Source organism: Plecotus auritus, assembly GCF_963455305.1.
Source record: "Plecotus auritus genome assembly, chromosome: 2".
NCBI classification, from domain to species: Eukaryota; Metazoa; Chordata; class Mammalia; order Chiroptera; family Vespertilionidae; genus Plecotus; species Plecotus auritus.
The window spans coordinates 228,841,613-228,861,193 of record NC_137771.1 but is presented as its reverse complement, the minus strand read 5'-3'; the positions used below and the strand labels follow the sequence as shown (position 1 = coordinate 228,861,193).

Here is a 19,581-nt window from a genome sequence, read left to right as displayed (position 1 = left end):
CATTGATGTGAGAGCGAAACATGGATGAGTTGCCTCCCGACCAGGGATCCAGCCCACAGCCCAGGTATGTGCCCTCATTGGGAGTTGAACCTGCCACCCAGCCAGAGCTCTTGGTACATTTCCAAGGTGATTGACTCCATGTGGTGCGAAGGGCTCACGGAGCGGGGCCCCGGGCGTGTCGGGAACAGAGCCGGTTTCCTGGGCTGCCGGCGGCAGCGTAGCCGGCGCCCCGTTAACCTGCTTCAGGATGGACTCTCGGAGACACCCGGTTGGGTGTATGGCGTGATCGGTGAAGGTGGTGAAATGTTTTGTTCTAACCTTCGGTGAAAAACATAGCCTGTTTATTACTTTCATGGCAGCGAGCTGTTTGGGGACTAAAAATAAAAACGGCTGCTTAGCGAGTCGCTAATAACGGTGCGTGGCTCACGCCCGCTGCTACCTGGCGCGAAGGAGTTACTAAAAATACCGCTCGCTCTGCCAGAGCAGGAAACACGACTCATTGTAACGGCGGCCTTTGGCAGATCTGTTTTTAGCAAGTGTTTCTGAAACAAACAGGTGCTACATCCTGGATTTTTATGTGTATTTCTTATGCTAGAAATTGCGGGGTACCGGCTCGGAGGAAGGAGACCTGTGCAGAGAACTGGGGGTTCCCGTCCGTCCGTCCTCGGCCGGCTCTTGGCCCGCAAGGCCGGCGGCCTTGGCACTCCCCGCCCCCTCGGAAGTGGTTGTGAGTGACGGGGTTGGCACTGCCCGTCACGGGGGCTCTTGGTGCTCATTGGCAGCCAGGCCCTCGGACCTCAGAAGGTGCCTGAGTCCGCGCGGTGCTGAGTGCTGCCCGCGGACGGGAGGACCGCCCGGGGTTGCTCTGCCGGTGTGGCCCCCATCCTCCCGGAGGTCACCCCCAGAAGGCGTGGGGGGTGGCGGCTGTGTCCGCCCCAGGAGATGGGAGGCCAGTGCCCTCTGTAGAGGGGTGAGGGGGGCAAGTGTCATGTACCTGGGAATAGACACCGTCTGGATTATTCACGGTCACGGAGCAACTTGCTCTCCTGGTCACCCGTGGCCTGGCCTTATCTCAGCACCCTCCCCCCCGCCCCCCTCGGCCTGGGCTCCGGCCACGGCCCAGTGCTGCCTGGAGGTCCCCGCCCTCGGGTGGGCGCTGCTGCTGGTAGGATGGACATGGGGAGGAGGGGCCCCACGGGGCCCAGCGGGCTGATGCCTCTTCGAGCCAGAGCGCGCGTTGCCGTCCTTGGCCGTGGCTGCCCACGCAGCGTGCCATGTTTGTGTCCACTAGGGTCCCCTGGGCACTTCCTCCTCAGGCTGCAGGGGCCCCGGGCGGGGAGACCAGGACCCCAGGACCGGCCTGACGGGGTTCCCCACTGACCGCTCTTGTCTGTGGCTGGGGCTGGCGGGACAGTGACCGCCATCCGGCGGGCTTAAAACAGTAGAGACTTACCCGGCTGGTGTGGCTCAGTGGTTGAGCATTGACCTACGAACCAGGAGGTCAGGGTTCGATTCCTGATCAGGGCACAGGCCTGGGTTGCGGGCTTGATCCCCAGTAGGGGGCGTGCAGGAGGCGGCCAGTCAATGCTTCTCTCATCACCGATGCTTCTCTCTCTCCCTCTCCCTTCCTCTCTGAAATCAATAGAAATATGTTAAACAAATATGCCCTAGAACACGAAGTAAGTACTTGGTGAAAGAGACGAACATTTATTTTACAAACGTGTGTGTGTGTGTGTGTTAAAATACGTAACTAAAAGGAAACATTTAAACTTTTGTTCTTAAAGAAGCTAGAGCTGCCGAAACCGGTTTGGCTCAGTGGATAGAGCGTCAGCCTGCGGACTGAAGGGTCCCGGGTTCGATTCCGGTCAAGGGCATGTACCTTGGTTGCGGGCACATCCCCAGTGGGAGGTGTGCAGGAGGCAACTGATCGATGTTTCTCTCTCATCGATGTTTCTAGCTTTCTATCCCTCTCCCTTCCTCTCTGCAAAATATCAATAAAAAATATTTAAAAAAAAAAAAAAAAAAAAGAAGGTAGAGCTGACTTTAGGGAAACACGGCGTATACCAGCTGTCGCATGCCTCCCTTTAGACCAGCCGTGGGCAAACTACGGCCCGCGGGCCAGATCCGGCTGTTCTATCCGGTTCTCTTGCTCTCCCCTCCGCTCCTTTACTTTGAATTTATATTAGTTCCCACAAACACTCCATCCATGCTTTTGTTCCGGCCCTCCGGTCCAGTTTAAGAACCCATGGTGGCCCTCGAGTCAAAAAGTTTGCCCACCCCTGGAACCGAACCTTGGCCCGGACTGGAGAATGCCTTCCTGGGGAAGCCAGGCCCTCCGCCAGCGCTGCAGCCACTCCCCCAGGGCCCAGGTCGGGGAGACAGCCCTTGTCCCATCTCCATCGAGGTCTCGCCGAGGCGGCCTCAGATGAGATGCTGGCAGATCCTGGCCCCCGAGCAGCCAGCTTCCCGAGGCTCCCGCCCAGCTCCCCCGCACTTCCTCCTCCCAGCGTTCCACCCCGAGGCCCCTCTGCCGCCAGACGGAGCCCCAGGAGAAGCGGAGCCCCAGGGAAGTGGGTCTAGTCCAGGTCCCCGCACAAGGAGCAGGACGTGCAGGTGGGAGGTCTGTGGTGCCCCCCCCCACCCCTGGGCTGCTGGGAGTGTGCGCACGCCGTTTCAGTCCACATCCTCACTCCCCTCCTAGAGGCTCTCCTCGCGGCACAAAGGGAGTCCTGAAGCTGAGAGTGGATGCCGACGGAGCCCCCCAAGGTCCCCACCGCTTCCTGCATTAAGAAAGTCGGCTACTGCCCAGTTGGTGGGGCTCAGCGGCTGAACATCGACCTAGGAACCAGGAGGTCACAGTTCGATTCCGGTCGGGGCACAGGCCCGGGTTGTGGGCTCCATCCCCAGCGTGGGGCGTGCAGGGGCAGCCGGTCCGTGATTCCCTCTCATCACTGATGTGTCACCCCCTCTCCCTCTCCCCTCCTCTGACATCAGTGGGGAAAAAGAAAGCCTGCTGCCATAGTTACATTACACAGTGTCCATGTGCACACACACCAGAGGGAGCGAGTCCGAGCAAGTCCATGTCTGGGCCCTTTAAGAGGAACACCTGGGACTCGGCCGCCTCCGGCTCACTCAACCTCCCTCCCAGCTGCTGTTTACACCGGAAGTTATGGGGAGTTCTCTCCAGGCTGGGGGCCCGGGGTGGGGGCCTGGGCTGGGGGCCGGGGTGGGGCTGGGGCCCGGTGTGGGGCTTTGGGGGCCCGGTGTGGGGCTGGAACCCCGTTGTGGGGCTTTGGGGGCCCGGTGTGGGGCTGGGGGCCTGGGCTGGGGGCCTGGGCTGGGCCCCGGTGTGGGGCTGGGACCCCAGGCTTCTCAGGGGGGTCCTCCGCAGCCCAGATAACCCTCCCAATTTTTAGCCGCCACACGTGGGTCGGGACCGGCCTGCTCCGCGTCTCCCCGCTCCTCCCTGTGTCCGTGTGGCTTCTCTATGTTCCTAGTGGGGGGACTTCTGTTCAGCTAGGTTTCAGGCGGCTCTGAGTGACGGCTGTTCTGTAGTTTAGTGGTATTTCTTTTTTTTTTAATTTAATTCTCACCTGAGGATATGTTTCCATTGGTTTTTAGAGAGAGTGGGAGAGAGGGAAAGACAGAAATATCGACGTGAGAGAAACATCGATGGGTTGCCTCCTGCGTGTGCCCTGACCAGGGCCCGGGCTGGGGCGGAGCCTGCAACGGAGGTACACGTCCCTGACCGGACTCGAACCCGGGACCCTTCGGTCCGCCGGCCCGTCCTCTCTCCACTGAGCCACGCCGGCCAGGGCTAGTTGTGATTTTGACGTGGTCTTGGAGGAGGTGAGTCTCAGAAGCTTCTAGGCTTTTCTCTTGGTCGTGTTGCAGATACTTCTCCCGGTCGGTCCTTTGCCTTTGGATTCTGGTTTAGTCTCTCGTTCCCTCGAGGGGCCACGTGGACATTGTAGGTTTTGCCCGGTCCAACCAGTTTTTCTGCTTCTTTCCGTTTCTCCTGTGTTTTTGTTGTTTTGCTTCCGGAAACCGGAGGGTCGTTGCTGGCCTTGCCGTGTAAGGGGTCCGTGACCGGCAAGCCTGGATGGGGGTCCGTGGGTCGTCGGCAGAAAGCCCTTCGCGCTGGGCAGGCATTTCCGTTCTCTAACCTGTTGCGTCGTGATTTAACCCCACGGTGTCCCGTCCGTCGTGATTTAACCCCACGGTGTCCCGTCCGTCGTGATTTAACCCCACGGTGTCCCGTCCGTCGTGATTTAACCCCACGGTGTCCCGTCCGTCGTGATTTAACCCCACGGTGTCCGGTCCGTCATGGTTTGACCCAACGGTGTCCCGTCCGTCGTGGTTTGACCCAACGGTGTCCCGTCCGTCGTGGTTTGACCCAACGGTGTCCCGTCCGTCGTGATTTAACCTAACGGTGTCCCGTCCAAAAGCACCGGCTCCGGTTCCCGTCACCTCCCTGCTGCTTAGCGGCTCTGGGGCCTTCTGCACGGCGTTCAAGCCCTGCACAACCAGCCTGTGTCACCGAATGATGCTAACAGTACCTCGGGGAACTCACTGGGGGTTTGCCTAAATACGTACGTGTGTATTAAATATACATATGCATATGTGTTAAACATGTACATATGTGTGTGTGTGGGTAAGGCACATAATAGCACGTGAGGGAACACAGGGAGGTGGTGATTCTTCTGTTGGACGCCCACGTTTATTTATTTTTATTTTTAAAATATATTTTATTGGTTTTTTACAGAGAGGAAGGGAGAGGGACAGAGAGTGAGAAACATCGATGAGAGAGAAACATCGATCAGCTGCCTCTTGCACACCCCCCACTGGGGATGTGCCCGCAACCAAGGTACATGCCCTTGACCGGAATCGAACCCGGGACCCTTCAGTCGACAGGCCAACGCTCTATCCACTGAGCCAAACCGGTCAGGGCGACGCCACGTTTATATGTAACCCTTAAAGGCAGGTGAATGAGGCTCTCGGATGTGGAGAAGCAGGTGCCACTCAGTGTATCGTGGGTGGCGGAGTTTTACGTTAAGGATAAAGGGGTGGTGGGGAGGGAGAAGATTAGGGCTACACTTGTCCCTTCTGCAGTCACCACCTCCCTGGGGACCAGAAGGCCTCAGGACACCCCCACAGGGATGTCTGCATTCCTTGGCTGCCACCCCCTCCCCCCCCTCCGTTTCTGCCCAGCTCAGCGCTGTGGCTCCTAACCCAGTGGTCGGCAAACTCCTTAGTCAACAGAGCCAAGTATCAACAGGACAACGATGGAAATTTCTTTTGAGAGCCAAATTTTTTAAACTTAAACTTCTTCTAACACCACTTCTTTAAAATAGACTCGCCCAGGCCGCGGTATTTTGTGGAAGAGCCATACTCAAGGGGCCAAAGAGCCGCATGTGGCTCGCGAGCCGCGGTTTGCCGACCACTGTCCTAGAACAGAGTCCTCTGGCCGGGCTGCTCCCTGGCTCCCAGCCCCTGGTTTCTACTTTCTGCTCTTTCTAGATTTGACTGGACGTCCTTGCATGTCTTGTTTAAAATATATATTTTTATTGATTTCAGAGAGGAAGGGAGAGGGGGAGAGGGAGAGAAACATCAATGATGTGAGAGAACCATGGATCGGCTGCCTCCTGCACGCCCCCCACTGGGGATGGAGCCTGCAACCCGGGCCTGTGCCCTGACCGGGAATTGAACCCTGACCTCCTGGTTCAGAGGTCAGCGCTCAACCCCTGAGCCACGCCGCCAGGCTCCCTTGCATTCCTTGGGTTGGTGACAAAGCGCTAGGAAGGTCCCCAGGAGCCCTCCCTGGCCTCACTTCCTTGGCGCTGAGCTCCCTTGAAGAGTAGGAAAGTCATCTTACCTGCGGGAGGAAGGGACCTATAGCGACCCCACACGCCGGATTGGTGCCGTGGGACCCGCTTCCTGTGCAGCTGATGCTCCACACTCAGCAGAACACCGTGCCGGCCTTGGGGTGGTGGTGGTGGGGGTGGTGGGGGTGGTGGGGGTGGTGGTGGTGGTGGAGGTGGGGGTGGTGGTGGTGGGGGAGGTGGTGGGGGTGGTGGTGGGGGTGGTAGGGGTGGTGGTGGTGGGGGGGGTGGTTATGATTTTGTCATTGTTAACTGCTTTTCACTGGAAGTCCCATTATGCCCGTGAGGGTCGCCAAAGGAGGAACACCTGAGGCCAAAAGTGGTACAACATTACATACCTACTAGAGGCCCGGTGCACAAAATTTGTGCACGGGGGGGGGGGGGGTGTGTCCCTCAGCCCAGCCTGCACCCTCTCCAATCTGGGGCCTACTGGGATCAGGCCTAAATGGGCAGTCAGACATCCCTCTCACAATCCAGGACTGCTGGCTCCCAACTGCTCGCCTGCCTGCCTTCCTGATTGCCCCTAACCGCTTCTGCCTGCCAGCCTGATCACCCCCTAACCACTCCCCTGCCAGCCTGATTGATGCCTAGCTGCTCGCCTGCCAGCCTGTTTGCCCCTAACTGCCCTCCCCTGCAGGCCTGGTCACCCCTAACTGCCCTCCCCTGCAGGCCTGGTCACACCCAACTGCCCTCCCCTGCAGGCCTGGTCCCCCCTCAACTGCCCTCCCCTGCAGGCCTGGTCCCCCCCAACTGCCTTTCCCTGCAGGCCTGGTCGCCCCCAACTTCCCTCCTCTACTGGCCTGGTCCCCCCCAACCGCCCTCCCCTGCAGGCCTGGTCACCCCTAACTGCCCTCCCCTGCTGGCCTGATCACCCCCAACTGCCCTCCCTTGCAGGCCTGTCCCTCCCGACTGCCCTCCCCTGTGGCCATCTTGTGACCACATGGGGGCAGCCATCTTGTGTGTTGGAGTGACAGTCGATTTGCATATCACTCTTTTATTAGATAGGATTAGCTGACCTGGAGACCAGATGGGCTGAGCCCCAGGGCGGGGGAGCCAGAGGTTTGAAAGGACTCTGGGGGGGCTTTGCTGGCGGAGAATTCTCGTGCAGGTCCACAGGGGCGGGTAACGGACTTAGCAAGTGGCATGTGGTCCAAGCAGAAGGGAATGTCGGCAGTGAAGTGGCCTAAAGGTCAGTTCCCAGGGGTCGGGGTACCGATTCAGTTAGTTGGTCAGACCTAACAACGCCCACCGTGACCTCCGATGGAGAGGTCAGCCGGCGATGCGCGGGCAGCTGAGCGGCCACCTCAGACGGTGGGTGAAGGAAGTCGGGTTTATGTAAGGAAAGGGGCCAGGGGATGGGGTGTTCAAGGGGAGGGCTGCACCCCACGGAGCCCAAGGGCCCTGGGTCCATGATGGCAGCGCAATGTGCCCAGGACAGTGCAGCAAGGAGGGGCGTGGGAGCAGCGGGCGGGCGCAGGCTGCCTGGCTCCCTGGGAAGTCAGAGCAAAGGGGGCCTTGGCGACAGGGTCAGGGGTGAGCCCGGGACGGCCTGCGGCTGCCCACGGCTCCCCCGGCTGCACGTCTCCTGGGGTCCCTTAGAGGGTGGTGGTACATGCCTGTGGGGATGGTACATGCCTGTGGGGATGGTACATGTTGGTGGTACATGCCTGTGGGGATGGCATGGGGGGCTCCTTGGAGGGGAGTGTGCACGGGGTCCTGTGTCCTGAGCGTATGTCTCTCTCACAGGTGGAAAGCGTAGGGGAGGTCTCAGGGGAGGGTCTTTTTATTTTATTTCATTTTTTTTTTCATTGATTTCAGAGAGGAGGGGAGAGAGATAGAGATAGAAACATCAATGATGAGCAAGAATCATTGATTGGCTGCCTCCTGCACGCCCCCTACTTGGCGGGGGTGGGGGGTGGGGAGGGAATCGAGCCTGCAACCGGGGCATGTGCTCTCGGCTGGAATGGAACCTGGGACCCTTTAGTCCGCAGGCTGACGCTCTATCCACTGAGCCAAACCGGCCAGGGCAGGGGAGGGTCTTTAAAAAAAAAAAGTTTTTATTGATTGCAGAGAGGAAGGGGGAGGGAGAGGGAGAGAGAAACATCAACGATGAGCGAGAACCATCGATCGCCTGCCTCCTGCACATCCCCCACTGGGGATCGAGCCCACAACCCAGGCGGGTGCCCGGACCGACAGGGACTTGAGCCAAGGACCGCCTGGTTCCTGGGTCAAAGTTTAACGGCTGAGCCTCATGGGCTGGGCTCAGGGGAGCGTCTGAATAGAATGCCCATCAGCTTCCAGCTGTGCTCTCTCAGGGTGGAGGTCTCCACCGATTGGTCGGCGCCGGGGCGGGGGTGGGGGGGGCGTGGGGGTCATTCAGCTGTGCAGCTGGTCCTGAGGCAGCCACCGGCCACCTGTCTGGTTTTGCTGCTTTTCTGGGCCTGGAGCTGAAATGCAAGTGAGGCCTGGATGTTATCTTTAGGGAAGAAAGGGCAGGGGGCTAAATGCAGGACAGGTGATGTGCGGGGGTGGGGGGGGGGAGGAGAGGCCACCCTGGGGCGAGGGTCTTGCTTCCCAGTTCTGCCCTTGCTCAGCCTCCGGGGCTCTCTGCCTGCTGACCTGTGTGGGGGCCCTGGCCTGGCTCTGGGGGTCCCAGGGGTGGGGTGGGGAAGTTTGTCGAGCGTTATCGTCGGCCAGTTTCTGTGCGTCCAGTTCTTACCGTGCCCACCGCCCCCGCCCCCGCCCCGTACGTGACTTTATTCCTCTGCCTCCCCAGCCACGGGGGCTGCCCAGCGTCCTGCGAGGTGAGAATAGACCAGGGGTGGGCAAACTTTTTGACTCGAGGGCCACCATGGGTTCTTAAACTGGACCGGAGGGCCGGAACAAAAGCATGGATGGAGTGTTTGTGTGAACTAATATAAATTCAAAGTAAAGGAGCGGAGGGGAAAGCAAGAGAACCAGATAGAACAGCCGGATCCGGCCCGCAGGCCGTAGTTTGAGGACGCCTGGCCTAGCATCTCCTGAATGAGTTCGGGCCAAACCGTGGCCGAGTGCGCCTGTCTGTGGGGGACAGCAGCCCCCAGCTTGTCTGGCCCCAGGTCAGTCTTGTCTGTGTCATGAAAATAGCCTTTGAGTCCATGACTGCAAACACGTATGTATGCATGTATGTATCTACCATTTACTGATCACTTCCCGCTAACCTGTATGTGACACACTCAGGTTAATACAGCGAGTGCTTCATGCAACAGTCACAGCTAGACTTACAGGGAGGAAGGAAGCAGAGCGGGAAGTCCCGTTTTCCTCCTGCGCCAGGTGCCCGACAGCCTTGTGTGGGTGCCCCCGGGCTGCTGCGTCCCCCGAAGATCAGTGTGTCTGGGCGCTGGGAGGCGGGGTCCTGGTGAGGCAGACTGTGGGTGATGGACAGAGAGGGACAGGAGAGAAGCAGTTAGGAAGGAATCTGGGCAGGGCAGGGAGAGGGCGGGGCCGAGGTGGCGCAGGGCAGGGAGAGGGCGGGGCCGAGGTGGCGCAGGGCAGGGAGAGGGCGGGGCCGAGGTGGCGCAGGGCAGGGAGAGGGTGGGGCCGAGGTGGCGCAGGGCAGGGAGTGGGTGGGGCCGAGGTGGCGCAGGGCAGGGAGAGGGCGGGGCCGAGGTGGCGCAGGGCAGGGAGCGGGCGGGGCCGAGGTGGCAGGGCAGGGAGTAGGCAGGGCCCAGGTGGCACAGGGCAGGGAGCGGGCGGGGCGGGACGTGGTGCCCTGTCAGTGGGCGCTGTGTCCCCCAGCCCCTGCCCACGCCTGGGCCTGAAGATGGGCAGTGCTGGCTGCTCCAGGAGGGAGGCTGGGGGACCCGCCCTGGAGGGAGGCTGCCAGGCCTGAGGGGCGGGGAGTGGCCCTTCGCCGGGGAGAACCGGTATTTCACCCTGTGGCCATCCATGGTCAACACTCGCCCTCCATGGAGCTGCCCAGAACACCGGTCAAGTTTGCTTACGTGAATTCCATCCTCTCCTTAAGAAGTGAGCCCTGGCCCGTGTGTCCCAGTGGATAGAGCGTCGGCCTGCGGACTGAAGCGTCCCGGGTTCGATTCCGGTCAAGGGCATGTACCTTGGTTGCGGGCACATCCCCAGTAGTGGGTGTGCAGGAGGCAGCTGATCGATGTTTCTCTCTCATCGATGTTTCTAACTCTCTGTCCCTCTTCCTTCCTCTCTGTAAAAAATCAATAAAATATATTTAAAAAAAAAAGAAGGGAGCCCTGGCCCGTGTGTCTCAGTGGATAGAGCGTCGGCCCTCGGACTAAAGGGTCCCGGGTTCGATTCCGGTCAAGGGCGCGTACCTCGGTTGCAGGTCCCCGGCCCCGGCCCTGGTCAGAGTATGTGCAGGAGGCAGCCAGTGCACGTGTCTCTCTCACATCGATGTCTCTCTCTGTCTCCCTCTCCCTTCCACTCTCTCTAAAATCAATGGGAAAAGACCCTCGAATGAGGACTCACCGGGGAAATAGAAAGGTTGGAATCTTCTGGTCTGTGCTGACGTTACCGCTCTGTGTGGCCCTGGGTGCCCGTGAACGGTCAGGCGTGACCTTTGCCCGCGGGGCCTGCCAGAGCCGTGATCGCGTGTCCCCCCCCCAGGTGGCCATCAAAGTCATCGACAAGAAGAGAGCCCGGAAGGACACCTACGTCACCAAGAACCTGCGGCGGGAGGGGCAGATCCAGCAGATGATCCGCCACCCCAACATCACGCAGCTGCTCGACATCCTGGAGACGGAGAACAGCTACTACCTGGTCATGGAGCTGTGTCCCGGCGGCAACCTGATGCACCGCATCTACGAGAAGAAGCGGCTGGAGGAGGCCGAGGCGCGCAGGTACATCCGGCAGCTCATCTCGGCCGTGGAGCACCTGCACCGGGCCGGCGTGGTGCACAGGTGAGGCGGGCGCGGGCGGCCGGGCCGAATCCTCGCAGCGGGGTTTAAGATCCGTCTGCGTGTGTGTGTGTGTGTGTGTGTGTGTGTGTGCGTGTGCGTGTGTGTGTGTGTGTTCCAGGGAGCTGTTCCGTGAGCTGGGTCTGAAGGCAGAGGGCCTGGGTTTGCATCCTGGCTCTGCCCGTTCGTCGCTGTGGGGACCCTGGGTTACGTGACGTGACCACTCTGACCCTCGGTCTCTTCTTCTGTGAAACGGGAACGATGATGATGCTCACCGCAGGGTGGGTGTCCGGGATAAGATATAGACGGCGCCGAGTTCCTGTGTGGGAAACGCTTGGAAAAGTAGTGATCGACGTTAAGTGTTGGTGGCTGGTCTTATTATTTGCAAACGACTGAGACGCGCCGCTCGGGGCCTGCGGAGGCCTCAGGGTGAAGGGGGCAGCAGGCTGCTCTCCAGCGCGGGCAGGCCGGTGCTGGCGCTGCGCTCGCTCTGTGTGGGTTGCTCAGCAGCCGTTTTCTTCAATCCCATCACCGCTGGAATGGGGCACTTGCTCTTGAAAGCGAGGGGTGCTCCCTATACCAGCCAACCTTGCAAGCAGTGATGAAACCAGGCATGAAAAACACGGCTGTTGGGCCCTGGCTGGTGTGGCTCAGTGGGTAGAGCGTCGGCCTGCGGGCTGAGGGGTCCCGGGTTTGATTCCGGTCAAGGGCATGTACCTTGGTTGCGGGCACATCCCCAGTGGGGGGTGTGCAGGAGGCAGCTGATCGATGTTTCTCTCTCATCGATGTTTCTAGCTCTCTATCCCTCTTCCTTCCTCTCTGTAAAATATCAATAAAATATATTTAAAAATAAACAAAAAAAGCAGGGCTGTTTCCGCTGAGGGCAGGTCCCCAGGGAAGGGAGGGGGCTGCCTCAGAAACGTGGCCGCGGGCGTGTCTGGTCTCCCCAGCACACCGTCCCCGAGGGCGCCGTGCGCAGGTGTCAGGGCCCCATTCCTGTCGTGGCTGCGTAGTGTTCCCTGGCATGCACGTGCCCCAGTCTGTCCATCCTCAGGTCATGGGCCTGGGGGTTCTTCCCACCTTTGGCTGCTGTGACTATGCTGCTACGAACAGTCGTGTATCAGTTGTCGTGTGAACATTCATGTACTAGTTTTTGTGTGAACATTCGTGTACTTGTGTGAACATTCGTGTACTTGTGTGAACATTCGTGTACTTGTGTGAACATTTGTGTACTTGTGTGAACATTCATGTACTAGTTTTTGTGTGAACATTCGTGTGCTAGTGTGAACAGTTATATTCTGTTTGTGTGGACATTTGTGTACTAGTGCAGTGGCCGGCAAACTGCAGCTCGCAAGCCGCTGTTTGCCGCTCTGTTGACGAATGAGTTTGCCGACCACTGGGATTGGGGCTTAATCACAAGGAACAACAACAGCCTGTAATTATTGGAATCGAGAGTCTAGGTCAGTGGTCGGCAAACTCATTCGTCAACAGAGCGGCAAACCGCGGCTCGCGAGCTGCAGTTTGCCGGCCACTGCACTAGTGGTTGTGTGAACATGCATGTACCAGTGGTTCTGTGAACATGTGTGTACCAGTGGTTGTGTGAACATTTGTGTACTAGTGTTCGTGCGAACATTCGTATACCAGTGGTTGTGTGAACATTCGTGCCTAGTTTTCATGTGAACATACGTGTACCAGTGGTTGTGTGAACATTCGTGCACTAGTTTTCGTGTGAACATTCGTGTACTATTTGTGTGAACATTCGTGTACCAGTGGTTGTGTGAACATTCGTGCACTAGTTTTCGTGTGAACATTCGTGTACTATTTGTGTGAACATACGTGTACCAGTGGTTGTGTGAACATTCGTGCACTAGTTTTCGTGTGAACATTCGTGTACTATTTGTGTGAACATTCGTGTACCAGTGGTTGTGTGAACATTCGGGCACTAGTTTTTGTGTGAACATGTGTGTACCAGTGGTTGTGTGAACACTCGTGTACCAGTGGTTGTGTGAACATGCATGTACCAGTGGTTGTGTGAACATGTGTGTACCATGGTTGTGTGAACATACGTGTACTGTACCAGTGGTTGTGTGAACACTCGTGTACCAGTGGTTGTGTGAACATGCATGTACCAGTGGTTGTGTGAACATGTGTGTACCATGGTTGTGTGAACATACGTGTACTGTACCAGTGGTTGTGTGAACACTCGTGTACCAGTGGTTGTGTGAACATGCGTGTACCATGGTTGTGTGAACATTCGTGCACTGGTTTCCGTGTGAACACACGTGCTCACTGCTCTCGGCAGAGCTGGTCACCGGCAGCCTGTGTTTAACCTTGAGGAACCAGCTTTGAGACTCCGCTCCGCGTGGTGCCTGTCACCCGTGTGGAGGCCGAGCACGGCCTGGCCCGTGGGGAAGTGGCTCGGGTCCCTAAGGAACCACGCTTGTCGGCTTCCATGGCGGACGGCGCCGTCTCCTTCCACGCGGGACGGTGCCTCGCTGCTCCCCGGCACGGAGTCCTGGGGACCCCCCAGGTGCCCTCAGGCGGCCATTTCCTCACCGCCTCTTCAGAGCCTCTTCACGGAGCTATTTTTAGTCCCGCGCGCTGTCACGCAATCACGCTTCGTGAGGGCTCTGCGTGGAGATCAGCAGGGAAGGGACCTTCGGAAATTTCGAGTGAGCGGCGCTGTTTCTGGCTCTTTGCGGCAACACACATGTAGCCTGCCACGTGCGAGCTGCCGGTCAGGGACGCAGTGGTCGCAGGTGTGCCAGCGTCTTTGCTTACTAGGACGACCAGGTGGGACCTGGGTGGGTCAGCTTGGACTTCCTTCCGACTCCAGGGGTCACGGTGAGGTCAGTGCCGGGCCGCGGGGCTCGGGGTGTGGCGCAGGGCTCGTGGTGGTAACGGCCAAGCCGTGGTCCCTCCCGAAGGCCGTGCCCCACAACCTTTGAACATGAATTTAGCAACACCCAACCCTCTCCGCGCGGTGGCTGCCGCGTGTCAGAGGAATGGATTTATTAATGTTTTAAAAAACATATATTTAGCCCTGGCCGGTGTTGCTCAGTGGATAGAGCGTCGGCCTGTGGACCGGGGAGTCCCGGGTTCGATTCCCGGTCAAGGGCACATGCCCAGGTTGCCGGCTCGGTCCCCAGTGGGGGGCGTGCAGGAGGCAGCCAATCCATGATTCTCTCTCATCATTGATGTTTCTCTCTCTCCCTCTCCCTTCCTCTCTGAAATCAATAAAAATATATTTAAAAAAAAAATATATATATATATATTATTGACTAGAGGCCCGTTGCATGACATTCGTGCACTGGGGGTGGGGGGGTCCCTCAGCCTGGCCTGTGCCCTCTCGCAGTCTGGGACCCCTCGGGGGATGTCCGCCTGCCGGCTTAGGCCCGCTCCCCGTGGACATCCCCCGAGGGGTCCTTAGCTTTGCCGCGGAGGCGGCACCCGCTACCATAAGCCCAGCTTCTGGCTCTGGCTGAGCGGCGCTCCCCCTGTGGGAGTGCACTGACCACCAGGAGGCAGCTCCTGCCTTGAGCGTTTGCCCCCTGGTGGTCAGTGCGTGTCATAGCGACCGGTCGTTCTGCCATTTGGTCGATTTGCATATTAGCCTTTTATTATGTAGGACTTCAGAGAGGAAGGTAGAAGGAGGTAGAAACATCCATGATGAGAGAATCACTGATCGGCTGCCTCCTGCATGCCCCCTACTAGGGATCAAGCCCTCAACCCGGGCACGTGCCCTGACCAGGAATTGAACTCTGAGCTCCTGGTTCAGAGGTCCACGCTCCACCGCGGAGCCACGCGGGCTGGGGAGTACTGACTCTGCTTCCTCCCTCTTTAGAAACACATTCCTGAGTCCCTCACGGCCGCGGGCGGATCCTCACCCATCAGGGAGGATCGGAGGTTCAGAGACCCCCAACGAGGGCATCTTCCTTGTTCTCTCAAAATCAGGTTCACGAGCCAAAACCGGTGTGGCTCGGTGGATAGAGCGTTGGCCTGTGGACTGAAAGGTCCCGGGTTCGATTCCGGTCAAGGGCACGTACCTTGGTTGCGGGCACATCCCCAGTGGGAGGTGTGCAGGAGGCAGCTGATCGATGTTTCTCTCTCATCGATGTTTCTAACTCTCTATCCCTCTCCCTTCCTCTCTGTAAAAAATCAATAAAATATATTAAAATAAATAAATAAAAGCATATCCTTTAAAAAAAAAAAATCAGGTTCGCGAGTGTCAGCGCACCGCATGGAAATGTTGGTTGGGTTAACGAATGCCGCCTTCCAGCGGTTCCACGCCACTCATTTCCAGCCACGCACGCCGGCTCACCACTGCTGTGGCCCCTTTCCACGGAGTGGAGTGTCACCCTTATGCTGCACGGGCGGAGCGAGTTTCGTAAAGTACCTCGAGGTTAAGACTCCTCGTTGGATCGGGGTGCCCTGGCGTCACTCCTGGGGAGATTTCTGAGCAAACTGATCAGTCACCCGCAAGGGTTTGGGGAGGATTGGTGGCGACGTTGTATGGCTTAAAGGGCTTGGGGTCCTGGCCGGCGGCTCAGTGGTTAGAGCATCCGCCCGTGGCCCAAAGGGTCTCAGGTTCGATTCCCGGTCAAGGGCACGCACCTCGGTTAAGGGTTCCACCCCTGGCGCCTGGTTGGGGGTGTTCAGGAGGCAACTGGTTGATGTGTCTCTCTCACATCGATGTTTCCCTCTCCGTCTCCCTCCCTCCCACTCTCTCTCTAAAGATCAATGGAAAAAAATATCCTCGAGTGAGGGTTAAAGGGCATAAAAAATCTTTATTGTTGAAAATATGACATGTGTCCCTCCCCCCCCCATTGGCTCCTTCTAACCTGCCCCCCCCACCCCAGGCCCTCACCACCCCATTGTCTGTGTCCATGGGCCATGCATGTATGCGTACAAGTCCATGGGTTGACCTCTCTCCCCCGCCTCCCGCTTGGGCGTGTGGAGAGGATGCTTTACAGGCCCAGCTCCCCTGGGGCGATGCTGTGCTGTTCTGTGGTCCTCGGCATCACCCCAGGAGCCCCTTCCTGTGAGAGGAACCCCGGGCCCTGCATGGTCTCCCCAGGACTGTTTCAATATCGTTGAAAGGCCAAGCTTGAAAAATCATGCAAATTCTACATAAAAAGAGGAGAGGCTCTGGGTTTTAAATCTAACGAGGCCCCCCCCCCCCCGCCCCGCTTTCTCAACCATGCTCGCCCAGCGGGGGGCCGGCATCTGATGGTTTGCTTCGTGTACACAGAGCTCCACTCGAGCACCCATCATGTGTTGATGCTGCTGATTTGAGAATTATTCATCTGTTCATTCGCACGAACAAAGGCCAGTCAGGCTGCACAGACAGAACGGCATCTGGACAGGAGGAGACGGCCCCGGGCCGGGAGGAGGCTGAGCTGGGCTGTGACAGTGCGACCTCATTCATTCACCCCCATGGGAAGGGCAGGGCCGTGCCCCAAGGAAGCGGGGGGGGGGGGGGGGGGCTTGTTCTGGGGCCTGAGGAGAAGCAGGCACAGCCTGACCCGTCTCGTCTTAACAGGTTCTTTTGACTTGTAGGGTTTCTTGGCGAGGGCTGGGCAGGCAGGCAGAAGTGCGGGAGCTGGAGGTCCAGGGCTTCTCTCTGGAGGCGCTGGGCATAGAGACCAAAGGTTTTGTGTTTAACTGGGTTTTTATTTTTTTATTTTTTAAATATATTTTATTGATATTTTACAGAGAGGAAGGGAGAGGGATAGAGAGCCAGAAACATCGATGAGAGAGAAACATCGATCAGCTGCCTCCTGCACACCCCCTACTGGGGATGTGCCTGCAACCAAGGTACATGCCCTTGACCGGAATCGAACCTGGGACCCTTCAGTCCGCAGGCCGACGCTCCATCCACTGAGCCAAACCGGTTTCGGCAGGGTTTTTATTTTTTAAGTATATTTATATTGATCTCAGAGAGGAAGGGAGAGGCAGAGGGAGATAGAAACATCAGTGATGAGAGAGAATCCTGGATCAGCTGCCTCCCGCACGCCTCACACTGAGGGTTGAACCCGCAACCCGGGCGTGTGCCCTGACTGGGAATCGAACCGTGACCTCCTGGTTCCTACGTTGACGCTCAACCACTGAGCCACGCCGTCCGGGCTAACTGGGATTTTAAAAATGGGATGGGGATGTGAGACTTGACCAAGCTCTGGCTCACAGCTCTGTGGATCGGGGTGCACAGCGGTCAGACTGCGCCCACACTATAGCTTGCCACTCAAAAGCTGCGCCCGGCAGCCTGGCTGGCATGGCTCAGTGGTTGAGCGTCGACCTATGAACCAGGAGGTCACAGTACGATTCAAGGTCGGGGCACAGGCCCGGGTTGCAGGCTCCATCCCCAGTGGGGGGCGTGCGGAAGGCAGTCAGTCAGTGATTCTCTCTCATCATTGATGTTTCTGGCTCTCTCCCTCTCCCTTCCTCTCTGAAATCAATAAAAAATATACATATATTTTTAAAAGTTGCACCGGGCAATCTCTCAGGCTTCTGTGCCCCTCCTGCCGTCCACGCAGTAGGAACCGGGGGTCCCCACTTCCTGTGGTTTTCGGGAGGATTAGAGGGGCTGTGCGTGCCAGTGCTTCCCACCCAGACACTCGGGAGGCACAGGAGGCCTCACGTGGCCTGTCACCCGTTCTGCTCGACGCCCCGTCTCACAGAGGCGAGCTGCCGTCCACAGAGCCGCGACCTCCAGCTCCTCCCCAGCGTTATGGCGACAGCACGGTGCGCCAAGCGGTGCTCTCTGAGAAACGGCGGTGCTGGGTGCGTTGGCTGTGGGCGTGCGGGGTCTGCCCATTCATTTCACTCACGGCGGCCGCTCCGCTGTTCTCCGCTGCTGAGACAGCGTCTGTGTCTGGCCGAATCCTACTCATCCTCCAGGTCCCAGCTCCAAGCCCACCTCCTCCAGGAGGCCCTCCAGGCGAGGCCCCCTGCTCACACACTCCGCAGCACCTTCTCCCTGGCTTTGCACACGCTTTTCACACATCACCTGCCTGTTGGGTACCCGTCTTCTGCACAGGCCACGGCCTAGCTCCCACCCAGCCCCGTGCACACGCGGGGAGACCCGTTGAGTGAATGAAGGGGAATTGAATGCGCACGGCTGCTGGCCGGGTCAGCACTGGCCGGGTCACACTGGCACAGAAGCTTTCTGGAGGCCAGTTCCCTGTACTTTCTGGAATATTCCATGTCTTCCCTGGAATTTCAAGGGAGATTTTTTTTTTTTTCTTTTGTTAACCCTTACCTGAGTGTATATTTTTTCCCATTGATTTGTGGGAAGTGAGGAGGAAGATGGGGGCGGGGAGAAGCATAAATGTGAGAGAGACATGGGCTGTCTCCCACAGGTGTCCTGACTGGGCCGGAGATGGGACCTGTAACCCAGGTGTGTGCCCTTGACCGGAGATGGAGCCCACTATCCTTTGGTGCGTGGGCCGACACGCCAACCATTGAGCCACACAGGCCAGGGCTAAGGGCGCTTCTTCTTTGACTTGGAGCCAATTTCTTTATTTCTCGGGTCACGATTTGTAGAGGGGCATCTCTCGCGTGAATGACTAGCTCTTCCGTTCTGGAAACGTCGTAGGAACTCAACCAAGGTTTCCTTTTGAATGAACACCATCAGGTACACGCCGAACACGTTATCCTTGTGTTCTACCGAACTGCCCGCATTGTGAGTAAACCACAGACCGGAAGCCACTTGGCTTTAACTCGGTGCTTTTGAAGATAAAAGCCAGCCCCAGACCCGTCCCCACAGTATGCCCGTTGCCCCGGGCGCTGTGCGTGTCTCAGAGGCTTGTTCCCGCGCGTGACCAACATCCGTCCGCGGCCCCTCCCGGGAGGCGGACCCCGCAGGCCTGAGCGGCGTGAGGGCCCCTCCTCTCCGCCTGTGGTCCCAGAGCGAACGCCCGTCCTGCCAGCTTATCACCGGTCGGTCACCTGCTACGTCCCCCTGGACCCTCCCCGCCTGCGTCACCCCCTCAGCCTGTCCCTCACCTGCTGGTGGCTGTCTCGCCGGGAGGGGCCGAACAGCTGGCACCTTTCCCGTCCCCCTGCTGGGTCCTGCCGGGCAGCCTCATTCGAGCCATTTTTCCAAGAAGAGGCCGGGAGAGTGGGTGTGAGAGTGCCTGGGGGAGGAGGAGGTCAGCGGGGGTCAGAGAGCCCAGCCAGTCCCCCCACCACCCCCCGTCCCTGGCTGCCGTGGGGTCCCGGCTGCCGTGGGGTTTCGCTAGGCCTCTCCACGGGCCCCCGGCCCCACCAGCTCTGCTCTGGCTTCTGCTGCACCCCTGAACCCCGGTGGCTTCTGTTTATGGCATGGGGCCCCTCACTTTCCTCTGTGGGCCCCTGGCTGCCTCTGGGCCTCGGGCGTGTCCCATCCCGACCTTCGGCCTCTGCTGGGGGGGCCTGGGGAGAAACACCGTCACCCCTTCCCATGTTCTGGATGTGTGTCTCTCACATAAATGTGGTGTGCACGCCCCCACACACGTGCACACTATGCCTTCCCCATAGGCACACACCCACATGCATGCACACATGCCTGTTCATACGTGCAATGTCTGTGCACAGACCCAGGTGTGCTCACACTCCTTGCACACATGCAGGCGTGCACACACACACGCTCCCTTCTGCCCGGCTCTGCTCCTGGCGCCTCTGCTCGCAGGGTCCAGACGCCAGGCCCCGGGGCAGCGGGACCCCTCCTGACGCAGTCGGGTCGCGGGGCCGGTCTCCACACCCCGAGATTAACTCCGTCTTTGAAGACTCGCCAGGAGGGTGGGGTGGGCGAG

The 19,581-nt window shown here is 58.7% G+C and overlaps 1 protein-coding gene across 1 annotated transcript in view; it reads left to right on the top strand.

Moving 5' to 3' along the window:
* The window catches only part of HUNK (hormonally up-regulated Neu-associated kinase), a gene marked incomplete at its 5' end in the record, with an annotated part of 56,645 nt that overhangs the window by 5,219 nt on the left and 31,845 nt on the right, over positions 1-19,581 (top strand). Inside the window, one exon of the mRNA XM_080656982.1 lies at positions 10,500-10,792. Coding sequence (XP_080513108.1) covers positions 10,500-10,792 — 293 coding nt within the window. The remainder of the gene's footprint in view (positions 1-10,499; positions 10,793-19,581) is intronic.